The 20,681-nt window shown below is 41.1% G+C and overlaps 1 protein-coding gene across 3 annotated transcripts in view; it reads right to left on the reverse strand.

The window, feature by feature from the left end:
• Positions 1 to 10,617: 10,617 nt before the first annotated feature.
• Positions 10,618 to 20,681, reverse strand: part of SAR1A (secretion associated Ras related GTPase 1A) — a 41,181-nt gene continuing 31,117 nt past the window's right edge. For all 3 annotated transcript variants that reach the window (XM_077454423.1, XM_077454424.1, XM_077454425.1), the window contains exons 4-7: positions 17,371 to 17,436; positions 16,592 to 16,695; positions 14,000 to 14,131; positions 10,618 to 11,815 (exon numbers count right to left, since the gene is read on the reverse strand). In XM_077454423.1, the coding sequence (XP_077310549.1) occupies positions 11,699 to 11,815; positions 14,000 to 14,131; positions 16,592 to 16,695; positions 17,371 to 17,436 (419 nt within the window). In that variant the 3' untranslated portion in view covers positions 10,618 to 11,698. The remainder of the gene's footprint in view (positions 11,816 to 13,999; positions 14,132 to 16,591; positions 16,696 to 17,370; positions 17,437 to 20,681) is intronic.

Below are 20,681 nucleotides of genomic sequence, written 5' to 3' on the forward strand. Positions count from 1 at the left end.
CAGCATCGGAGGAGGGTTGTCGGTGGGAGCAACAGCAGCGGCGGCGGTGGCAGCAGAGGAAGAACACCAGATGAAGAAGGAGAGGACCGGAGGATGACGATGCGGGAGAAGATGAAGGAAGAAGCGGTGAAGATGATTTTTAATAAAAGACTTGTCAACAACTGTCTACTGTATTTTTTAACACTACACTACTTTTTTCAAGGTGAATGGGTAGGGGTACGATGTACTCCATACTCATTCAGATAGGGGGAGGGCTGGGATCTGGGGGCCCCCTTGTTAAAGGGGACTTCCAGATTCCGATAAGCCCCCCACCCGCAGACCCCGACAACCACTGGGCAAGGAAGAGGCCCTTGTCCCCATCAACATGGTGGCAAGGTGTTTTGCAGTGGGGGGCACCCATCCCCCCATGCTGAGGGCATGTGGCCTGGAATGGTTCGGGGGGGGGGGGGCACTCACTCGTTCCTTTCCTGACTTTCCAGGCTGCATGCTCGGATAAGGGTCTGGTATAGATTTTAGGGGACCCCCACACCATTTTTAAAAAAAAAATTGGTGTGGGGGTCCCCTCCGAATCCATACTAGACCCAAGGGCCTGGTATAGACCTGGGGGGGACCCATGCCATTTTTATTCTTTTTTTTTTTTTTTAGCTGGCATTTTTTTTTTTTACATTCAGCGGGAAGTCAGCTGACAACTGATGACTCATCGGTTGCTAAGGATGCAGCGGCTGGCTTCCCGGCCCTCTCCTTAGCAACCAGCTATATATTGCTGTCTAATCAGCATCTTGAAATGCTACACCTGTGAGGTGGATGTATTATCTCAGCAAAGGAGAAGTGCTCACTAACACAGATTTATGAACAATATTTGAGAGAAATAGGACTTTTGTTTACATAGAAAAAGTTGTAGATCTTTGCGTTTAGCTCATGATAAATAGGGGCAAACACACGTGTTGCGTTTATAATTTTGCTTAGTGTAGATTACAAGGGATAACGGAGATCTGCCAGCACAGCAGAGCCAGGGTTAAAGTATGATATCTTTAATGCCGCAGCCTCCTCTTTAACTACTTCAGGGCTGCCTCACAGCAGTTTTACTGCTACAGTGTGGCATCTGTGCGCTGGATCAAGTATATATACTTTACCTGGCTCTTCTGGGTAGGCGGTGCGCAAGGATCCGCCGATGATCAATCAGCGAGGCAGAGCGTTATTACAGAAGGGAAGGCATGCAAAGTTATCAAGGTTTTTTTTTTTTTTTTTTTTTTAACAAAAAATGTAACAGAATATACACTGGCCTAACTTTATGAAGAAATTAGATCTTTTAATTTTTTTATTGAATATGTTTTATAGTAGAAAGTAAAAAAAAAAAAAAAAAAAAAAAAGAGTAAAAAATGGCCTGATCATGAAGGGGTCAAGTGGTTAAAATTACATAGAAGGGGAACATTAGTTAGAATTTTCAACCAAGTAAAAAAAAATATTTGTTAAATATTTTTGAAGTTCTACTATGTGAATGGAGATAAAACAAATATAAAAGTAGGCATTATCCCAATTTGGCTGCCAAAATTTAAAGTGATTTTTCATTTTGGCAAAGGAAACATTCTTCAAACACTACAGGGCTCCGTGTCCTGTACTCCAGCTATAAATCCCTTTGGTAAACATACATTAGTCATAAATGACTCATAAGAGGGAACATAAATCTACAGTTGGCTTTAAAGCTGATAAAAATATAGCAACACTTCTATTAAGCTTAGTACACTATGACAATGAAAAACAAAACAAAAAAAAATTACTAAAATAAACCTTGGGATGCAGCATGGTCACTGCAAAAATCTATTTTAGTTATATTGGATGCCAATGTCTGGTGCCTAATACAAGCATTTGGTATGTGTTAATTGTTTATATACATACTACCCCAATAATTAGCATTTTAGTATTTATGGCCATTAAAAGTTGCAAATATACCATTTAACTCTTTATTTATTGTGGATGGATTACTTGAAAATTTAAAGTTAGTTAAGTATCTTCAAAAATGCCACAAATTACAAGGCTTTTTTTTTTTTTTTTTTACTATTATAAAAGGAAAAAACATTAACTACTTGACTTCTGGAAGATTTACCCCCCCCCCCCCTTCCTGACCAGGCCATTTTTTGCGATAGGGCATTGCGTTACTTTAACTGACACTTGCGCCGTTGTGTGGCGCTGCACCCAGATAAAATGTATGTCCCTTTTCCCCCACAAATAGAGCTTTCTTTTGGCGCTATTTGAAAACCTCTATGGTTAACAAAAAAAAAAAAAAAAAGACAATTTCGAAAAAAAAAAAATATATATATATTATATATTTTACTTTCTGCTATAAAACGCATCCAATAAAAATGTCTTCATCAATTTAACCCAATATGTATTCTGCTACATCTTTTTGTTAAAAAAAAAAAAAAATCAATAAAAAAAATCCCAATAAAGCGCAAAAGTTATAGCGTGTACAAACTATGATTTAAAAAAAAAAAGTATTTCACTAGTAATGGTGATGATCTGCGACTTATAGCGGGACTGCGATATTGCAGCAGACAAATCGGACACCTGACACTTTTTGGGCACCGGTGACACTAATACAGTGCTAAAAAAAAAAAATATGCACGTCACTGTACTGATGCTAGCTGGTAAAGAGTTAACATCAGGGGTGATCAAAGGGTTAACTGTGTGCCTAGGTGGTGCTTACTCACTGTGGTGGAGGTGCTTTGATTAGGGCAAGGCACTGATCCATGTTTTTGCTTTTCAGGAACACAGGATCAATACCTCCCCTTCTGACAGAATAGCAATCTGCCATTTTGCCCATATACTGTCTAAGCCAGGGGTCTCCAAACTATGGCCCTCTAGTTGTTCAGAAATTACAATTCCTATCATGCCTAGTCACGTCCGTACATGTCAGTTTTACAATGCCTCTTGGGACGTGTAGTTCCACCACAGCTGGAGGGCTGTATTTTGGAGATCCCTGGTCTAAGCAGTGGCTGCGACAGACATTGAGTCCACATTCCCCACTTCTGGGCTCCCGCTGTGTGCGATCACAGGGTGAGTGGGTCACCAGTGGTGCGTGTACACCTCAGACCCAGGAGTGTCAGATCACTGCACAGAGCGGCCATCCTGTATGGTGGGCAGTCCGCAAATTGTTTAAAAAAAAAAAAAAAAAAAAGCCCTGTTTACCTTCACAAGGGGCGGACTCTGCTGTGATCAGAAGGGGATCTGCCCACTGATCAGAGCAGAGGAACCAGATGACAGGCCCAGGTAGACTCAGTTTCTGCAAAGGGACCACAAATAGGCTCTATGGGCGGCCGGGAATAAACTGCCTCCATTGGAGGAGAGAAGGATGGTAAGGAGGGTAGAGTGTACTTCATACTGGTGGGGGCTGAGGGAACAAAGAATAAACAATGATGCTAAACTGTAGCCCAAGTTTACCTGCAGGGACCTGGCACCCCACAGCCTGGACACACCCTCCCAGTTAATCTATAGCTGTGATCAGTAGCCTCACCTGCCATAAGGAAAGGATACACCAATTTTTCTGTTCTCTGTTTTAAAGTGGTAGTAAACCACTGGTGTTTTTTTTTTTTTTGTAAACCTGCACGGCAAAGTTATAATGCGCTAGTATGTATCGCATACTAAAACTTCCCTTAGAACAAAAGCCCTCTGGTGAGAAGATGGGAAGCCCTTTCAGTCTTCCTTTCCGGGTTCGGACTCCAGCTGTGCGAGTGGCCAGAGGCACAATTACATCACACCCACAAATATGCGCAGGAGCCACCATTTACGGCAAAGGACTCAGGTGGCCATTCCTTCAGAGCGCATGCTCCAGTGATGTTACTAGCTGCATGTACAGTAAATATCTCCTAACTGGTGCACGTTTAGGAGATATTTACAGTACCTATCGGTAAGCCTTATTGTATGCTTACCTATAGGGAAAATTCATGTATGGGAGTTCATGTCACTTTAAAGTGCCATTAAACCCAGAGTATGAAAAACTGTCATAACATGCTATAAATCATACTGTGCATAGTCCCTCATCCACTAGAGATTGTTTTCTGTAGAGTGGAGAATACCTGGTTGACTCTGCCTTTAGCTGCCGCCTTCTGTGTCCCCGAAGCAGTCTGAGATTGTACAGCTTACCCTTTGCCCCATCTTTTGTACAAGCTTCATTCTCAATTCTAATCAAATCTGTTCCATTTCCTTCTCTTTAGCTTCTGAGCAGCCCACGTGATCATAGAGTGACATGTGGGGTGTATATACATTGCTAAATGACAGTCCTTGTTCTCTCCCTCCTCCATGCCCCATCTTTGACCCAGTCTACACCAAGGTTACTGCACAAAAAAATTAAATAAAAAAAAAATGCTCTCCTATAACAATATAGCAAGCGATAAAACATTTTATTTTCTGTTAATTTGAAGGTCTGCTTCAATTTTTTAAGTCACGTGTCTGGCCCAGCACCAATCAGCAATGTGCAGACACAGATTCATAGTGAAGACGTCATCTGCTGATATATAGGAGTGTCAGAGTAACAGCAGCACCTCCTAAAGGTCTTTCCAGGACACCGAAGAACGGGGAAAGATCACATGACCACTAAACCATCCTACTAAAATAAGGTACAGAGAGGATTTAAAAAAAAAAAAAAAAAAAAATAAAAAAAAGAGTGCCACGATCGATATGCATTAGCTGTAGGAATAATGGCAACTAAGACTTCTCTGTTTATCACTTTAAGGACATTGCAGAGACAAAAAATAAAACATACCTGTTGATCTGCCAGAGGTCCACTCAGGTTGGGTTAACACAACAGAGCAATTTTTTTTTTTTTGGACAACAAGGTGTCTGCCCTGTCCAGTGTCTTTTGCTAATCTACTCAACCACTCCCTCTTTCACATTTCTATAACATAATGGCTATTTATTCTGCAGTCCTAAATAGTCTCCGAGCTAACACAGTGACAAAAAGGCAGCTCCGAGTTTCCAAAAAGATCAACAGTTTTTATATTTTAATGTATCAAACAGATACCGTGTTTATCGGCGTAAAACACGCACTCCAAGTTTAGCAGGTAATTTTATAGAGAAAAAAAAACAAAAAGGAAACTTACATTTAAATTCCCATCAATGCAGGCTTGTCCATTACCCAGTGCCTTTGCAGCATTGCTAGTCTCTTTGCAGTATTGCCCCGATTTAAAATTGGCGGCAATCTCCACTGACTGAGCGGAGCCAGGGTACACAAAGCCGAGTGTACTTCGGCTAGACTCACGCCGATATACGTCGGCAGAAGGGCTCATACAGGCAAACCAATGTATCTGTACGTTGCACTTTAAAAAGGCAGCCAGCAGGCGCTTGCGCACCCACGGAAAGCTCAGTGAGTCAGGTTGCGGGTCCCACGGACTCAATCACCACAGGGATACCCGCGATCGTCTCATCAAGAGGAAGAACGGGGAGATGCTAATGTAAACCAGCATCTCCCCGTTCTGCCTAGCGACAGTGTCACTGATCTCTGCTCCCTGTGATCAGGAGCAGAGATCAGTGACGTGTCACATGTAGTCACGCCCCCCCCCCCCCACAGTTAGAATCACTCCCCAGGACATACTTAACCCCTACACTGCCCCCTAGTGGTTAACCCCTTCACTGCCAGTGACATTTACACAGGACTCTGCATTTGTATAGCACTGATTGCTGTATAAATGACAATGGTCCCAAAAAATTTGTCAAAATGTCCAATTTGTCCGCAGTCACGAAGGAAAAAAAAAAAAAAATCATCTCTTATCGCCATTGCTAGTAAAAGAAAATTATTAATAATAATGCCATAAAATTATCCCCTATTTTGTAAACGCTATAACTTTTGCGCAAACCAATCAAATCAGCTTATTGCAATTTTTTTTCCCCAAAAATATGTAGAAGAATACGTATTGGCCTAAACTGAGGGAAACTTTTTTTTTTATATATATTTTTTGGGAATATTTATTACAGCAAAATGTAAAAGATAATGCGTCTTTCAAAATTGTCGCTCTTTTTTGTTTATAGCGCAAAAAATAAAAACCACAGGGGTGATCAAATACCACCAAAAGAAAGCTCTATTTGTGGAGAAAAAAAAAAAAAAAAAAAGACATCAATTTTGTTTGGGAGCCACATCGCACGACCGTGCAATTGTCAGTTAAAGCGATGTAGTGCCAAATCGCAAAAAAGGGGTCTGGTCAGGAAGGGGGTAAATTCTTCCGGGGCTGAAGTGGTTAAGTGAGAATGTGCATAAAACAGAACCCTGGGATTCACTGCTTCTGGGGTATTCTAGAGATACTCCAGAAACTTCAAATGCCTGACATTACATTTTGCTCCCATTTGGCATCAATAGGATTGGCACAGAAAAAAATGAATGTATTAAAGCATGACCTACCATCAAACACACCAATGAGGCCTTTGCATGCAGCTATTTTAAAAACACTTAACCTCTGTGTCAAGCTGCCTTTGTAGGCAGGAGAAAATGAGACACCCTAAATCCAGTTGAGCAACACTAGCTGTACATAACAGACTGCCAATTTGCAAAATTGGGACAGGGTGTAACTATAAAGTCATAATTTAAAGGGTCAAAGCTGGAATATCTTTGTAGGGAGCAATTGTACCGATTTGTCCAAAATGTGTGCTATATTTAAAATGTTCATATTTTTATTTGACAGGTTAAAAAATATGATCAAATGATATGAAAATTAGATCAAAACTCAAATCAATATAATCTCATACAACCTTTACCATGTTAATGTAATTTCAAATATATAAATTTTCAGTCCTTTTGAATCTGCAGCTTTCATTAAAAGAAGTCTGGTAATGTCATTATGAACGCTCACGTCCAGATACTGTCAGTTGAATTAGATGTGTCGATGCATATAATGCGGGCATGTTTACCCGGTGTCACCATCAGCAGGTCCAACCGTAACCAAATGATATGCAGCCACAGCTGAAGCAAATGCTGAATACGTGAATATAGATTATGGTAGGGTGCTAGAATGGTGCCATCATCCCTTAACATGAATACCAAAAAATACCCTCTATTAATTGGGACTATTATAGGCACATGCGTGTGTGTGTATATAAAAATGATGGAAATAGCTTTATTGATAAACACATAAGAGTTACAGTAATTAAAATACAGTGGGGCTACATCATGTGTAGATTACATAGTGGTGATTACAAACATCAACCTTGACCATGAATAGGTAAATGCTAGGCATCCAATGCATTTTGACAGGGCTCCTGAGCTACTAACCAGGACTTATGCCCTGTACACACGGTGGGACATTCTGACCACAAAATCCACATTTTGTCCGAAACTTGTGTTGCATACACACAGTCGCACAAAGTTGTCGGAAAATACGATCGTTCTGAACAAGGTGGCATACAACACGTACGTCGGGACTATCAACGGGCCAGTAGCCAATAGCTTTAGTCTTAGTTTATTCTGAGCATGCGTGGCACTTTGACGGAATTGTCTACACACGATCGGAATTTATGCAATCCGATTTTGTTGTCGGAAAATTTTAGATCCTGCTCTCAAACTTTGTGCGTCGGAAAATCCGGCAGAAAAAGTCAGATAGAGCCCACACACGATCAGATATTCAACATAATCCGATCAGACTTTTTCCATCTGAATTTCCGACCGTGTACAGGGCATTAGGCCTCTTTCACACGGACTGTCCATTCATATCTGCCGGTCAGTTTTTTAGGTGGACCCGAATGGACGCTCCATAGACCTCTATGGAGCGTAGGATATCAGCAGTGGCATGTCCACTGACATCAGTCCCGCTCCTATTCGATCCAAAAAAGTGTGACGGAGGAAAAACCTACTTTCCATACGTCTGAGGATGGACGCTATGGTCCGTCCTCATCCGATTCCCCATAGGGGAGAGCGGCGCTCTGACAAGTCCGTCCCTACACAGTGTTCAGAGACAGACCTGTCATCTTCCTGCTCAGCGGGGATCGACGGAGCAGAGTGGGCTCCGTACACTGACACATCTGTGTGAAGGAGCCCTGAAAGGTTACTCGCGAACAGTTGCCCCACCCAACCCCTACCCCTAAACACACCCTCAAAAATTCTCATGAAATTATACTTAAATGTTTTATGCAGAATTAAGTTACAAAAATAATTAATTAATAACTTACCAGTGCCCACCATTGCAACCTCGCCTGGGCAGAGGAAGAGATAGGGCAGCCAGATCATGACCGGAGGAAGAGGAGAGCCGCAGGATCACAGAGCAGGATAGCACACCGGAACAGCTTACATTACAATTGCCTCCACTCTGCTCACTGTCATACACAGCCCCGCCTCCTCCTGACCCCACGCCTGTGACAGACAGAATGCATCCCAGCATTGGACTGCCATTCTGTCTATCGCAGGCACTGGGTCAGGAGAAGGAGGCGGTGTGGCTGTGTGTGACGACGAGCAGAGCCGAGCCAATTGTAATGTAAGCTGCAACAGCGGGCAATCCACGCTCTGTGATCCAGCGGCTCTCCACTTCCAACATGCTCTCTTCCTCAGGGGTGATCGATGGAAGAACGGCTCCCGATAGACGCAGCTCCCCCTCCACTCCCAGGCAGCCCAGTTCCTTACCAGCCCTCGTTTTCCACTAGCAAAATGAGAGTTAAAAAAAATTTGAGGGCTACTTCCAACTAGGTTTGAGTTTTCAAACATGCATAGCCTCTAAAATTAAAATGAAGGGTAGATATATGCGGTTGCTCTTGTGGATTCCCAAACGGGAGCATCAAAGTCAGGCCCAGACCCGTAAATAGCTGCTGAGGCTGCTATACGATGGTGCAGGTTGCTTTTATCCCAAATACTGACTAAGCTTCCCAGAAAAGATTAACAGACCAGAGAGTGTCTGAAACTTCCAAATACGTATGGTACTGTCACCAATTAAAACTGCAGGTGACAGGACTAAATGGACCAACGTTCTGTCCAGAATGGCAAATAGAAGCTCGCCCGGTGTAGCACAGCCCTTCATTTTTATTTTAACAGCTATGCATGTTTGAAAGCTCAAACATACAGCCATGGCTAAAAGTTAAGAACGACACAAATACATTTTCACAAAGTCTGTTGCTTCAGTGTTTTTAGATCTTTTTGTCAGAGGTTACTATGGTATGCTGAAGTATATATTAAGTGTCAAAGGCTTTTATTAAAAATGACATTAAGTTTATGGACAGGGTCAATATTTTCAAGCGTTGGTCCTTTTCAAGACATCTGCAATTCACCTTGGCATGCTGGCAATCAACTTCTGGGTCACATCCTGACTAATGGCAGACCATTCTTGTATAATCAATGCATGGAAATTTTCAGAATTTGTGGGGGGGGGGGGGTTTGTTCAACCACCTCTTGAGGATTGACCACAAGCTCTCAATGGGCTCAAGATATGGGGAGTTTCCTGGCCATGGGCCCAAAATTTTGATGTTTTGTTCCCCAAGTCACTAAGTTATCACGTTTGCCTTATGACAAGGTGCTCCATCATGCTGGAAAAGGCATTGTTCGTCACCAAAACCGTTCTTGGATGGTTGGGAGAAGTTGCTCTCGGAGGATGTTTTTGTACCATTCTTTATGCATGGCTGTGTTCTTAGGCAAAATTGTGAGCGAGCCCACACATGAATGGTCTCAGGATGCTTTACTGTTGGCATGACACAAGGCTGGTGGTAGTGCTTGTCTTTTCTTCTCCAGGCAAGGTTTTTTCCAGATGTCCCAAACAATCAGAAAGGGGATTAATCAGAGAAAATTACTTTACCCCAGTCCTCCGTAGTCCAATCTCTGTATCTTTTGCAGAATATCAGTCTGTCTCTGATGTTTTTCCTGGAGAGAAGTGGCTTCTTATGCTGTCCTCCTCGACACCAGGCCATCCTCCAAAAGTCTTTGCCTCACTGTGCATGCAGATGCTCTCACACCTACCAGCTGCCGTTTCTGAGCAAGCTCTGCACTGGTGGTGCCCTGAATCTGCAGCGGAATCAACTGTAGTAGACAGTCCTAACGCTTGCTGGACTTGCTTGGGTGCCCTGAAGCCTTCTTCACAAATGCAGTGGAAATGTTTTTTATGGGATTAAGTTCATTTTCATGGCTTTGCAATTAATTGCAAATAATCTGATCACTCATAACGTTCTTGAGTAACATGCAAATTGCCATCATATAAACTCAGGCATCAGACTTTGTGAAAATGTATATTTGTATTCTTCTCAAATTTTTGCCATGGCTGTAGTTGGAACATCCTTGAACCTACTTATGGGCATCCATGAAGAATAATTATACAGCCCTGTCTTGAAACGCGTTTGATGCCTAGCATTTACCTACTCATGGTCAAGGTTGATGTCTGTAATCAACACTATGTAATCTATACATGTTAGATGTAGCCCCACTGTATTTTAAACGAACTATTATGGGTTTGCATCAATAAAGCGGTTTACATAATTTTTATACACAAGTATATCTATAATGGTCCCAATTAATAGAGTGTATTTTTTTTTTTATACTGGGTAAGTGCGTATGCCTGGGAGGGTGACAATGTGCAAATACAGTCACTGTGCTCTGAATCTTCAAAATGGCATTGTCTATTTAGGTCTCCCAGAACAAGGTACCAAAAATCACTCCACAAAACATTTACATATGAGTGTTTACTTTATTGCAAATTCTAGATAGTTGCAAACTGGGACTGGACAATCCAGTGGTTTTTAAAAAGCAACTAAAAGATTTGGGAAATATGAAATAAATTGAGTAGATCTTTTCTAAATATTTTAATGCACTCATCACTGTCCATACACCCTGATCCTAAAAAGGAGTACACGCCGAAAACTCTCTTCCACGGTCAGCTTCACCACTGCAGTGATTGGGCATCGATTCATAAAATTTTGCAGAGGACAGTCATGCAGTAACCACCTGCTCTAACTAGCACCTGCTAAAAAGCAGCTATATGCCGGTTTGCAATGGGTTACTGCACATCAATGCTCTGTGCAATGTTATTTCTATGTAATTAAGGCAGGAACACTTAACCCTTTAACTGCCAAGTTGGCCATATGACTTTGGCAGTTTAAGGACAAGATTGAGCATACATGCCAGCAAATAACTAGGGACAAGAGATGTTGAAAATACATGAACTGCTCAACTGGGCAAAACACATCAACCTTTGCTTCAAATAGCTAGTTTCACTTCAGACAAGTGAAAAGCAATGAGCATAAAATGCTATACCCCGATGTGGCAAAAAAAAATCACCCTCCATATACATGTTAGGCATGCTTGCACAGCAAAAATCACTGTTACAGAGCAGGCCAGCCCAAAACTATGTTTATTATGGACTTCTAATGTAATGATACGTGGATCAGTATTTAGTGATATATGTAAATACCATTAAATAGATAAAAAAAAAATCCTAATATAAACTCCGGACAAAACAAACTGATAAAAAAAAAAAAAAAAATGAAATAAAAGGATAAGGGGACACTGTTAACATTTTCTTAAAAAATAGAACTGTTTTCATGGATATTAACTTTTGATGGGGGGGCAGTGTCCCACAAGACTCCTGGTTGTTGAACATGTTAATCACTGCCTATGTGGGCCTGCCCCACACAGAGAGAAGTCCGCCTGGATCAAGTCCGGAGGAGTTGAACTCTGTAGAATCGGTTTTTATTTTTTGTTGCCTTGTCAATCCAAAGGGAGGAGTTGGAGAGAAGAAAAAAAAAAAATTCAGTCAATGTACTGAGAGAGCCAACGGAAGCCCTCGCCATAGCCTTGCCTCTTGAGCACGCTGCACATGAACACTTCCATGGGGCGAGCATTAAGATCCTTCAGTGGCACATTTCCCTGCAGATGAAAGGAGAGAATGTTTTTAGCATTGGCACACCACAAACTGTAAAAGAATGCAAATTTTATGGCATTGTGACCATCTTCTCTTAGCCCTTGTACACACGGTCAAAGACTCAGACGGAATGTGTCCTATCGGACCGTTTTGTCGGATATTCCGACTGTGTGTGGTCTCCATCGGACTGTTTCCGTCGGACCAACTTTTCCAACTTGCCGGTAACATTTTCTGACAAAATGCTCCGATCGGACATACTCCGATCATGTGTAGCCTACTCCGACGGACAAAGTGCCACGCATGCTCAGATCAAATTCCTAGACCAAAGCTATTGGCTACTAGCCTGAACGTAGTCCCGTCCTAACGAAATAACGTCATCACGTTATGTACAATCGGATTTTCCGACAACTTTGTCCGACCGTGTGTATGCAACAGTTTCGGACAAAATCCAACGGATTTGGTGGTCAGAAAGTCCAACCATGTGTACAAGGGCTTATTCTGCCCATCACCATACCTGTTGTATTTCTGGAGTCTTGCCAAGTAGGTCTCACAGTGATGTCACTCACGTGATTCGCCAACACTTAGGGTGCCCATACATAGTCCGATTCTCTAATTTAATTAGCTGATACAGGGCTTCTGCCAAGTAAAGTTTCTCTAGGCAGAGAAAGTACTCCAGACCGTTGGGCATTGATTGGGGTAAAAGCACTAACCTCTTCTAGCCTCATGTAACATGTTCCCAGTTCTGTATTGCCTTCTGTGGCATATCCCCAGCCAGAAATGTAGCATGTCCACACTCTGACTCTCATTTCCTCTATTAGGTCTGCAGTTTGACAGTTCTCACATGCATTACATATATTCAACATCATATGAAGCCCTTTGGTGATGTTAGGGGCCACATTTAAGTCCCCTTAAAGTGGTTGTAAAATTCTCATATACCCAGTGTACCCAGTGAAGTGAATAGCCTCATATGATACACAGAGATGGAACAAATCCTCCTACACAAGTTTTACATGTATGTATGGAAAGTGCAGATTGTGTTAAAAAGCTTTTCCTGTTTCAGCAGCACATAGGGGTGGGTGTGGAGTCTGGGCTTACACTGTGTGTGTGAGCCGATTGGAGGAATAGCAACCTCCCCCCCCTCCACACACATAGGCAGATCAACAAAGGATCATGCAGAACCATACCATGAATAGACAAGCTCTCTGCTTATCTCCCTCCCCAACACAAATTTTCAGCTGCTATCTCATGTGTCAGAAGTGACTCTGCTGATAACAGAGGAATGGAGCAGCAGAAAGACATGACACTTAGAGCTTTGGAGAGAGATAAGTAAACATTACAGATATATGTGCCTAGGTCAAATTTCATGAACGGAGTTTACAACCACTTTAAAAGGGCAAGTTCACCTTTACAGAAAAAGCTGTAAGGTGAACTCACACAGGACCCCCCAAATCACCCCCCCAGTTACACTGACCAGGAGCACGGCGATAAACCGCACTGGCACATTGGGTCACCGCTTCACTGGCCTGGGGCTTAGAAAACCCCTGCAGCTTAATCTCGAAAACGTACCTCATCAGGATGTACGTTTAGGAGCATTCTAATTGGTCAGTGCTGTCAACCAAATGAGTAGCCCTTCGTGTCACAACAGGTGAAGAAGAGGGAAAGCCGCAGGAATTGCAAATCCCTGGACCAGTACAGCTGCGATACGATGATCTGTCTGTGCGGGGGATCGCCGTACTCCAGGTAAGCGGGACCGTGGGGGGTTGGTGGGATTGGGTGTCTAGTGTAAGTTCACCTTACAGATTTTCTGTAAACGTGAATTTACACTTTAAGCTCATAAGCTGCAGGCACAACTTGCGCTCATCAGTCGGGTTGTGCAGATGCTTGAAGTAGCTCCTGGAAGGTTTTAGAAACTTCTCATTACCCATCAGTATCCATGAGACACCCGTTCATCACTGAACAGTAATACTAGGCTTGCAATTTGCTATAATAATCAAGGAATATTACATATTAGGAAGACAGGCTGCTGGGCTCTGAAAGATGATAAAGATTTGTTTTCCCTAACCTAAGAAAAAATGGCGATTTGAAAGCAAACAAGAAAAAAAGCTATCACAGTAAATGATGAAAAGCTTATGAATGGAGAATGGATATAAAAATACATCTGTAAAAAAAAAGGGAAAAAGAAAACTTACTTTTCCTGTGGTTTGTCCATAAAGTCCAAATATTTCTCTCAGCTTCTCTTCACTGATTGCTTCAGGTCTGTCAATTTTATTCCCAAGGATTAGGATTGGCACATTAGATATCGTTTCATCTGTCATGAGCGCCTGCAAGATTTAAAGGGGGGGGGGGTCAATATAATGTAATCTGAGTAAAACATTTAACAGTTGAAAAAATGTAATTTGTGCACTATGAGACCATAGAGGTCTCTTCTGTCAGTGCACACTAATACATTATGATTTAAACCTGCATGGGGGCCATTTCTATTATTTTGTTTACTACCGCTTAAAATAATTTTTATTGAATAAAACCAATGATATATTTCCTAAAACAGAAGATTGGAAGGGACCACCGCTCCAGGTGGATGTATGGAAAAGAGAACTCTCCTCAGAATTGGAACACCAAGTGCAGGATAAACATTTAGCAAACGAGGCAAGGAAAAGTTCTGGACAGCCACACTCCGGAATATAGCCTTTATTATAAAATATCAAAAGCACAAGCCACAGCAAAAAGTGGGACAAATGAGCTGACGCATTTCACACTTAACAGTGCTTATTCATAGCTAAAACAGAAGATACAGGCAGAATATCTAAAATTTTACAAAGTTCAAAAGGCATAAAACAGTCCTGATCATAAAAAGGTATGAACTGTATTAGTGTCAGGTTTGATCTATTTCTGAAGGTAAGTGGCTTGCAGCAAAATAATGCGGCAATGAAATACACAAGAGAGTAAACAAAGCCCTGTGGATTACTGATGCAATAGTCAGCCATGCATATGGACGATTACAACTTTCCCTCTGGTATCTGGTTAGAAAAAGGACCGGCCGATTGGGGAAGAGATTGGAAACAGAACCAACACTGCAGTTTTGAGATCATGTGACAGAACTGAGGACCATTAGATAATGTCACCTGGTTTGTGATGTCAAAGTAGAAATACCAATTATTTCTGGTTTGACTTCACACTGACTGCAATCAGTTATCTATAGGTACACATGTTCTTATTTCTTTATGGTAATGCTTCCAGGTTTTTTTTTTTTGTTTTTTTTTTTAAATGAACAAAACATAAGAAGATCACTGCAATTCTCTTACATAAATACCATATCTTGTGTGCCAAAATGCATTCTGGTCCTTATTTACCAAAAAGTCCACTATAATCATCCGTAGGACTGTTGCAATCTTACATATCTGTATGGAAATATTTCCAACATAACAATATGCAGAGGCAGTACCGATTTAAAATCTTTCATTTTAAAAGGCAGGCATGTAACTATTCTAGGGCTGAGAGTTACTTTATGGAAGAATTATGTCATCAGTATACTACAGGCTGGATGAAGCATTCCTTTCTTTTCCCTCCCCCATCACTCACACAGAATATACATTGTGAAAAAAAAATGACATGTACACACTGCTTTCTAACAGACATTCTGATATGCATGATTGTGTCAAATATGGGCCAGCATACTAGTCATTAGTAAATGCTGGTCCTGGATAATGAAATATGGCACTTACCCTCTGAGGGAGAAGGAGGTTAAAGGCATGGTCAGCAGGAATATTGTGAACTCTTTATGAGGTAATGAAATACCTTTAAATGTTATTTACTTAGAAAGCATGCCTATAAAAGTAGAACTATAGCCAAAACAGTTTTTAAAGTGTTGACTAGAGTAAGGGAGGGATGTAACTCCGGTCAGATTTTGTTTCACCATCTTTGTCCCATTGCGTAGATTTCTCGTCACTTCCTGTCTCATAGCCTAACAGGAAGTGAAAGGAAATATCAGCAAATTAGGGGAAATCCTCAAGGACCCCCAGGTCATCAGAACCAGTGCCCTCATTGGAAGATACTTTCAATGAAAACGCTAAAAACTGGAAAAATAGAGAGGATGAATCTCCCTAAGGGGCTACAGACAGAAAAAAAAACTGACAGACCTTCTAATCCCCCTCCACTCTGGAAAGAAAGAAAGAAAGAAAAAGAAAGAAAGAAAAAGAAAGAAAGAAAGAAAAAGAAAGAAAGAAAGAAAAAGAAAGAAAGAAAGAAAAAGAAAGAAAAAGAAAAAGAAAGAAAAAGAAAAAGAAAGAAAAAGAAAAAGAAAGAAAAAGAAAAAGAAAGAAAAAGAAAAAGAAAGAAAAAGAAAAAGAAAGAAAAAGAAAAAGAAAAAGAAAAAAAGAAAAAAAGAAAAAGAAAGAAAGAAAAAGAAAGAAAGAAAGAAAAAGAAAGAAAGAAAGAAAGTTTTGCATTCAGTTGCTCTTTTTACAAAATATATTTATTGCTAAGCCTAATTCAGAGGCCAATTGTAGTTTTCAAAAACTATTAAGATTCGGAGTGGATCCAAATACTATATATATATATATATATATATATATATATATATATATATTATATTTATATATATATATAATATACACACACACACACAGAGTATACATATACACACACACACGTATGTAATAAAAACCTAATGTAAGATAAGTAAGACAGGAAGGAAGCGAATTTGACCACTATTCACGGTCCTGAAGCATAGATAATGGGTGTGAGAACATAACAGAACAACTTTGCTTCAGCTAGTTACTTACATTAAGCTCCACTTTGGACTCCATAAGGCGTGAATGGTCTACACAATCCACAAGAAACACAATTCCATTGATTGCGGGTAGATAGTTTTTCCAAACACGCCGAGCTGAACACCAAAAAATAAAAAAAATATACATTAATTGAAAAAGGATCAACAACAACATAACAAAAGAAGTTAAAGTGTCTTCCGATTATAGGTATGAGGAGGAGCTGATATTTTATATGGGCTTTTGGGTATGTGGAAGCATTTGGCCTCCTCCCCAGATGCAGCGATTAGGCCTGCACACACAATCACTAGGCCTAAAACATCAACCCTGTCTAAGCTTCAGTACCAAGTGACATTAAACATACCCAGGTGTTGCCTCTTCGGCACTCATGGCCCCTGCCTCCCATTGAGTGCCCCCACAGCAAGGAGCTTTTTATGGGGACACCCGAGCCGAGCTGCAGCTCTGTGCATTCAGATATGGAGATGCAGTTCAGCCCCACCCCTTCTTCTAATTAGCCGAGTTTGATTGACAGCCGCGGGAGTCAATAGCGCCGCCACTGCTGTGTCTCATCCAATCAGTAGGGAGAGTCCCGAATGGCCGAGACTAGTGGACATCGATTGAGTGAGATGGGGCTCAGGGGAGCCGAGGGAGTCTGCTGCACACAGACTGCTTTTTATCTTAATGCATAGAATGCATCAAGTCAAAAAAAAAAAAATAATCTTTTAACTTTACAATCACTTTAAGCAAGTTAAATATGTTGCAATCTGATAAATAAGTAGGAATGAAATGCATACCTTGCTCATGCCCACCAAGGTCAAAGGTTGTGAAGGTCATTCCAGCAATCGTCAACTCTTCTGATGCTAAAGAATAATTTACATGTTAGACTGCAGAATCAAGACAAAAAGCACATCTATAATAAACGTTAAAAAAAAAAAAAAAAAAAAAAGATTACAAATATGATAAATCCAAAAAAATATATTAGTATAACGCACATTTGGCCTCAAAGTGAAATTTAAATCTGTTTCTGAGCAGCGTCAATACACCTAATAATACTGTAATTACACGTCACTCTCTGATCCTTTCTGTATCTCGTGTCTTCAAGGTTATAAACATGATCCACCAAAACATCTAAATACAGATTATTTCTAAATGTAGCTACAAGTGGAATCTGAGCAGTTGCTTGGAGGCACAGTATCACTGTCAAGGCTTTGAATGAAGAGGCAAACCTTCCGACAGTCACTTTCCAGATTAGCACAAAGCACGCAATTATATCAGCAATGTTGTGTCATAGCACTGTTAAACACAAAGGCATACATATTGAATTCCTGCAGAGCCAGATGCTCTACAAATGTGTGTTTATGTTACTAGGGGCAATGACACCCAAACTACAACTATGTGCCCTTATTGACCAATGAGACCTGCTGATTGAACTGGAGAATGACTGTTGGGTCCAAGATGGAAAAATAACAGAGGTTCACTCAGAGATCTGCATCAAAAATCTTTATTTAAATAATAAGCTTACAGTCCTTGCTATAGGCACTTTGTAAGCTTTTTCTCCCAATAAAGACTTTTGTTATCCATCTCTGAGCATTGTGCTGGCCTTTCCCATATTGAACATTGCTTTAAGGGCAATTAGGAAGCCCTACCAAATAATCTGTGTTCTAGTGGTTGCCTGGTGGTAGGTTCAAGTGGTTTGTCCTGGGTAAGGGCGCATAGTGTGACTTGACATTTTGACTCACAGATGGCAGACCATCACCCAGTCTTGCCAAAAACTGACATTTGTATATCTATAGGTACCCTTAGTGGGTCAATATAAGGTAATCCATTTTCTTTCATTATTCTGGCTGCTTTTAAGGACAGTGAGCAGAGGAATATATTTTCTGTACATATTGACATGGGAATGGCTGTTATGGGTAGACTTGGCCCTGAAGTCAAGGAAGTCAGGCCTAAATCAAACTTTCTTGTCTAATAAATGTTAAAGTAAAACCCTGAACTACATGCCCCAAGCAGGACTTTAAAGTGCAACTAAAAGGCAAAATGTATTTTTAGATTTGGACAGAGAAGAGATGGATTAGAACACCTGTTTACCCCATTTGTCTCGTTTAACCACTTCAACACGGGGCATTTTTCAACTCCTACCTACCCAGGCCAATTTTCAGCTTTCAGCTCTGTCACACTTTGAATGACAATGCGCGGTCATGCAACACAGTACCCAAACAAATTTTTTATCATTTTTCTCCTTCACTGATGTACGCTGATGAGGATGCACTGATTAGGTGGCACTAATAGGCATCACTAATGGGCACCGATTGGTGGCACGGGGGGGGTTTACGGTAATCAAGGCACTGATGAGGATCAGTGCCCCAATTACCTGTCCAGGTGTCCCCTACGAGGAGATGCCACTGATCGGCTCTCCTCACCACACACTGTCAGTGTGAGGCGATGAGAGCCGATTAACGGCACTTCCGCATTTACATGTGACCGCTGTGATTGGACTCAGCCGATCACATGGTTAAAGAGCCACGTCAATGGCTCTATACAGTGATCGTGGTTGCGCTGTGTCCTAGGAACATGGCGTGGCTGCTGCGCACCACTGTGGTCGTAGCTGCTCTGGGGTGACGTCATAGGACGTCCACACAGAACGAGAGGCACACCGCTCCTTGGTCGTTTGATGGCGGGCGGCTGGCAATCGGTTAGCATTATAATTGAAAGAAAATCACACATTTAAAAGTAATAGAGGGGAAATCTTCCCATAGAGACAATAGTTCTGGTGACTTGGGGGTTCCCTTAATTTGCAATTATTTCCTCTCACTTCAAGTTATGGCTATGGGAGGAAGAGAAGGGAACTCTGTCATGGGATGTCAAAAAATAAACTGACAGGGGTTATTATAACCATCTCTTGCTCAATCCAAAATGGAAAAAAAAAAAAAAACATTTAAAAATGCTAATAGGTTTAAAATTATGTAATGGTTTTTACAAAAAACTAACATTTTACAGTTAAAATATAGTGGATGGATCATTTTATAAGTTCACTAGAGGCAACACCAAGTAAATGACAGCATAAGTTGCCAGCATGTATGTATTGCTGACTTACCTCGGATGCCAACTGTAAGTGGCTATTTACATATGACATACCATGCAACATTGCTGCTCTCTGCTATTTTTCAAAATGTAAGAATCACTGTTCTCTACACAAAGCGGCTCTGTATTTGCACAATCCGATTTCCCAAACAAGGGCCTCCAAGGTTTCAATTTTCCTAATCCTTATAACTCTAGATCACATGCCACTAACTGACATTTCTCTGATATAAAGGTTATACCACCCAATACAATGAGCTGGTTCTGAGGTTTAAAGAAGAAAAAGGTCATCACAAAAAGATTTGGAGATTGAATTATGCAAAACGTAGAAAAAAAGTAGAGTGAAAAGAAGGTACAGGACAGAGACACTTGTTTGCATAATATATTAAATATATGGTAGTATATGTCTGACAATAGATGTCTGAAACAGGATATGGTTCCAAACTGAGCAATGCCTCTTATGTTTTTTTTTTTTTTTTAACCAATACTGTGATCTAGTGAAATACAGGGATATATGCGCTATTGACATAAACACACACACACTACCACGGGTTGAACTGTATGGACTGGTGTCTTTTTTTCAACCTTACCAACTATGTAACAACTATGGTATCCAAAACAGTGTAGATTAGTTGGTACACCTTCATCCATTATCTTTTGATCTGCAGACAATCAGACTAACCACATCCTTGGAAGCAGTGCTCCGAGGCGCCTCAGGTAAATTTAGTCAGTCTTGACAGTGCCATGTACTACTGCAGCATAAGCTTTTAGTTTGCCTCCAAGAATTGACTGACCCATGTGTGAGAGTATTCCATACTTGGGACCATTGATGAGCGCTCAGTGGGGTCCCCAGGTCAACCTCCCATTTCGTGGTGTAAAGCCGGCGGACAGACATATCCCTGAAAAACTAGGATTTATAGATCAGGGACCAAATGCCTTTCATCAGAGGGTCAGTGTGACAGACGCACTGGCAAGAAGAGTAAGCAATGAATTTGCGTATTTGGAGATGATGGAACAGTTCCAAGGT

The sequence above is a fragment of the Lithobates pipiens genome, unplaced genomic scaffold (genome assembly GCF_037356315.1).
Source record: "Lithobates pipiens isolate NorthernLeopardFrog02 unplaced genomic scaffold, aLitPip1_a1.2 Scaffold_25, whole genome shotgun sequence".
Classification (NCBI taxonomy): Eukaryota; Metazoa; Chordata; class Amphibia; order Anura; family Ranidae; genus Lithobates; species Lithobates pipiens.